General features: G+C 41.8%; 1 protein-coding gene across 1 annotated transcript; it reads left to right on the top strand.

Moving 5' to 3' along the window:
• The first annotated feature begins 720 nt into the window (after positions 1 to 720).
• Positions 721 to 2,750, top strand: LOC147453041 (bidirectional sugar transporter SWEET5-like). Its single transcript, XM_086519072.1, has 6 exons — positions 721 to 754; positions 1,308 to 1,344; positions 1,450 to 1,648; positions 1,812 to 1,970; positions 2,319 to 2,438; positions 2,520 to 2,750. Exons 1-6 carry the CDS (start codon positions 721 to 723, stop codon positions 2,748 to 2,750), a joined length of 780 nt encoding a protein of 259 aa, XP_086375198.1.
• Positions 2,751 to 3,597: the final 847 nt, after the last annotated feature.

Below are 3,597 nucleotides of genomic sequence, written 5' to 3'. Positions count from 1 at the left end.
TACTCCACAGGAGTGGTGCAGTGAGAGAGAGGAGTGTTGGGAGCTCATCTGCAGCCTGACACTCTGGTAATTCATCTGGCAGGCCCGTTGCTTTCGCATCTTCGAGTCTCACCCTGTACCACCAACACAAACAGCTCGAGATCTTTGGCTAGAGCTAATCCATACTCCCAGGGACAGTTGGAGAGACTCCAGGGCAACTCCGACCGCATGTGGGAGCGTAGAGAGGCTTTCCTTCGACTCTAGCGCCTTGGGCCTTTCTTCACCATTGTTCCAAGGTGGGCTAAGATGGCACTACCGTCGACCTGTGTGGCTTTTCCCTCCTCCCATCTCCTGATCTAGTCTCATTGTACATATGCTGTTTGTAGCCCTATGGGCAATTTCATTAACTAATAGAAGGATCTTTTTCTCGGAAAAAAAAATATCTCTTAAGTCAAAATTATTTCACATGTGTGAATATGTGTACGTGATTTAATTGTGAGAAACGTTCTATAAGTTCTTGTGCCGCGGCCGGGAAGGAGGGGGGCTTTATTTGCAGCTCTCGTCGTCATCGCTTATGATCGTCGGTTGGCGTTGACAATTGTGATATCGATGTGTAGGTCTCGTCGCAGCTGCTGATTCTCAGCTTGAAATTACATTATATATGCCAGCTCAAGTCTGAGAGAGAGAGAGAGAGAGAGAGAGAGAGAGAGAGAGAGAGAGATTACAACTTGCAGCTGCAACATGGCTCTTCTTGTTGTCGTCTTGGGCGTGCTAGGTGGGTTCCGCAGCGCCATGCGAGCTGCATGCTTCATATGCATACATATATACAACCCTTCTTCTTCACTTGTGTTTCCAGTACATTTCATTGTGCATGGACAAGTCTGAAGATTAATTATTACGTTCGTTTTCGCCTCGCCATTGCCAGCCTCGATCTGCATCGCTGCTGCAAGGCCGACTTTGACGAGCTAGTAAAGTACTCAAGTGCTGCGTGCCCTAATTGATGTCCGTCAACTGCGCCTGCATGCCAGCATGCCAGTGGGGCCATGGGAGAGCTCCCGCTCCTGTTAATTCCATGCGAGAACGGAAATGTAGCCACAGCTCCTTCAGCTGTCTGTTTTATAAGGTTTCCTCGGAAATGGGGGGAGAGAGAGAGAGAGAGAGAGAGAGAGAGAGAGAGAGAGAGAGAGAGAGATAAAGATAATCCATTTCCGAGATGTACGTATGACTTGGTTGCGCTGTGTGTGTGTGTGTGTGTGTGAGAGAGAGAGAGAGAGAGAGAGAGAGAGAGAGAGAGAGGTAACTTAATTATACGGTGCTTTATAATGCAGGTAACATCACAGCATTTGTGGGGCTTATTTCACCAATGTGAGTAGTTTTACTTAATTACAGTTCCTTCACTAACTGTAGTCTGATTCGTAAATATTGTTGTTGGGTTCTTTGAAAATAATTCTATAGACCCACGTTTTTTAGGATATTAAGGAATGGACGCAATGGATCCTACTCTTCACAACCATACCTATCCAGCTTGCTGGCAGCACTCCTCTGGACCTACTATGGCATCCTCAACAAACATGGCGGCATTTTCGTCGTAACCATCAGCGCCTTGAACTGCGCCTTCCAAATCTTCTACCTCGGAATTTATCTTTGCTATGGCACCTCTCCTCAAAGGGTAAGAATATCAGCATCAAAATAATATATACCTCTGCAACTCTTCAGCCATTTAAATGCTAAGTAGTTACGGAAAAGCTTCAGTATGTAATTAGCCTATATTGAATTACACAAATAAAGAGAGGAAATTGGTTGTATGTCTAACACATGTTTTTATGCTGCAGAAAAAAACACTCATTATTTTGGTACTCATAATCCTTTTCTACACGGGTATGATACTCAGCACTCTTCTAGCGGCGCGTAACCTTCAGCGCATTGTCGTTGTGGGCACCCTTTGTATCATCGCCTCTATCTTCTCCACTGCAGCTCCCCTCACCATCATGGTAAGTGTATATATATTTCACTATGTTTATGATTTGATTTTTCTTTCGTTGGAATGGCTTATAGTATTCTTAGCCATTCCAAACTTAATTACACCTTGGTACTTACATCTTGCACGTTTATCTTTTGTCCTATCACAAAAAGATTTAGAAATTTCATCATGTAGGAAAACAAAGTCTTTTTCAATGTTTTTCATACAATGCATAATATCATGAGCTTCTGCTCGAGAGAGAGGCACAGCATACCTAGCTAGGTATGTGGTGCCTCCCTCACAGAAGCTCATGATGTTGAGATAAGTCAGGATGTGGGAACTGTTGTGAGAATGTGTCCAAAACTTCTTGTGTATGTAGCACAAGGTGGTGACGACTCGAAGTGTCGAGTTCATGCCATTGGGCTTGTCTTTGGGACTCTTTCTCAATGGGGCGTGCTGGTTGGCCTATTCTATTGCTACCCATGATATGTTTCTTCTGGTATGTTTATCTCGGTACAATGATGGTCCTATTATGGTTGTTTTTTATTTACTGATAGCATCCTCAATGAGCATTGTATAGATTCCCAATGCAATAGGAGTCGTGCTTTCTACAATCCAGTTGGTGCTCTACACCCTCTACAGAATCTATGGAAAATATGTTGTAAAGAGAAGTGGATTGGAGGCTGAGAACACTGACAAAGATATAGCTAGGAGGTGTGATATTGAAGAGAATGATGCCACATCTAGTACTTCTTCGAGGGATGTTGAGCTTGCCATCCATTCAGTTATACCTTCTAAGGATTTTGGTTAACTCACTATATAATGTTATTCAACAAAACTAAGAACATCAATTAGCTCCTTGCCAACAATCTCTTGCTTCTTTTCTAAACTCATAAAGACTGTACAATTGCATATTTGCTTGCATAAATTCTACTCAAAAGGTGGGGGATATTTTCATCACATTTTCCCCAATTCATTTCAATTGTATTAAAAAATCTTTAAAATTGAATGACAAAAGGCATGAAGCCTTAAAAGATAAATAGTTGAAAAGTGTGAGATATTGTAAGGAAAATAGAGTTGGGAGGGGGGGGGGGAGGGGGTCACTACGTATAAATTATGTATATCACGTGCGTTCAAGGATTCTTTCTAAAACTCTTTATCTGTGAATTTTTGGCAAATAAAATACACCATATTCTTAGTCGGTCTGAAATATTTCTCTCAATTTCATTTTATAATATCCTTCTGTATGTGAAAATGTGTGAAAAAGTAAAATTTAATAACCCCTTTTGCTGCACTCATGTGATAGTCAGAAGTGACTCACGAGGGATGGGGGGGGGGGGGGGGGGGGGGGGGGTGGACTTAAGGATTTGTAAAGTCAAGAGTGTAAAGGATGTGGGAGGTCAAGAGTGTAGAGGAGATGAAAGGTGAACAGATGTTCAAGGATATGCATGGAAAGCCAAAGAATGTATACGAAATGAAATTATAAGTCTTCATTGTCTTATAAGAGAAATCTTGCAAGTCATATAAATAATTTTTGTTCAGTTGCCTCTCTCTCTCTCTCTTTCTCTCTCTCTCTCTCTCTCTTTGAAAAATCTTTTGTTGTTATATTACATTACAATGTCAAGGATAGGTTACAGTTTAGCAATAATCCTTTGAAA

The sequence above is a fragment of the Adiantum capillus-veneris genome, chromosome 8 (genome assembly GCF_014529385.1).
Source record: "Adiantum capillus-veneris isolate H3 chromosome 8, ASM1452938v2, whole genome shotgun sequence".
Classification (NCBI taxonomy): Eukaryota; Viridiplantae; Streptophyta; class Polypodiopsida; order Polypodiales; family Pteridaceae; genus Adiantum; species Adiantum capillus-veneris.
This window is presented reverse-complemented; position numbering and strand designations above follow the sequence as displayed.

Coding starts and splice junctions, on each gene's coding strand:
- LOC147453041 (XM_086519072.1), top strand. CDS start 721: ATGGCTCTTCTTGTTGTCGTCTTGGGCGTGCTAG. Junction 1,345..1,449: donor GTGGGGCTTATTTCACCAAT/GTGAGTAGTTTT, acceptor CACGTTTTTTAG/GATATTAAGGAATGGACGCA. Junction 1,649..1,811: donor ATGGCACCTCTCCTCAAAGG/GTAAGAATATCA, acceptor TTTATGCTGCAG/AAAAAAACACTCATTATTTT.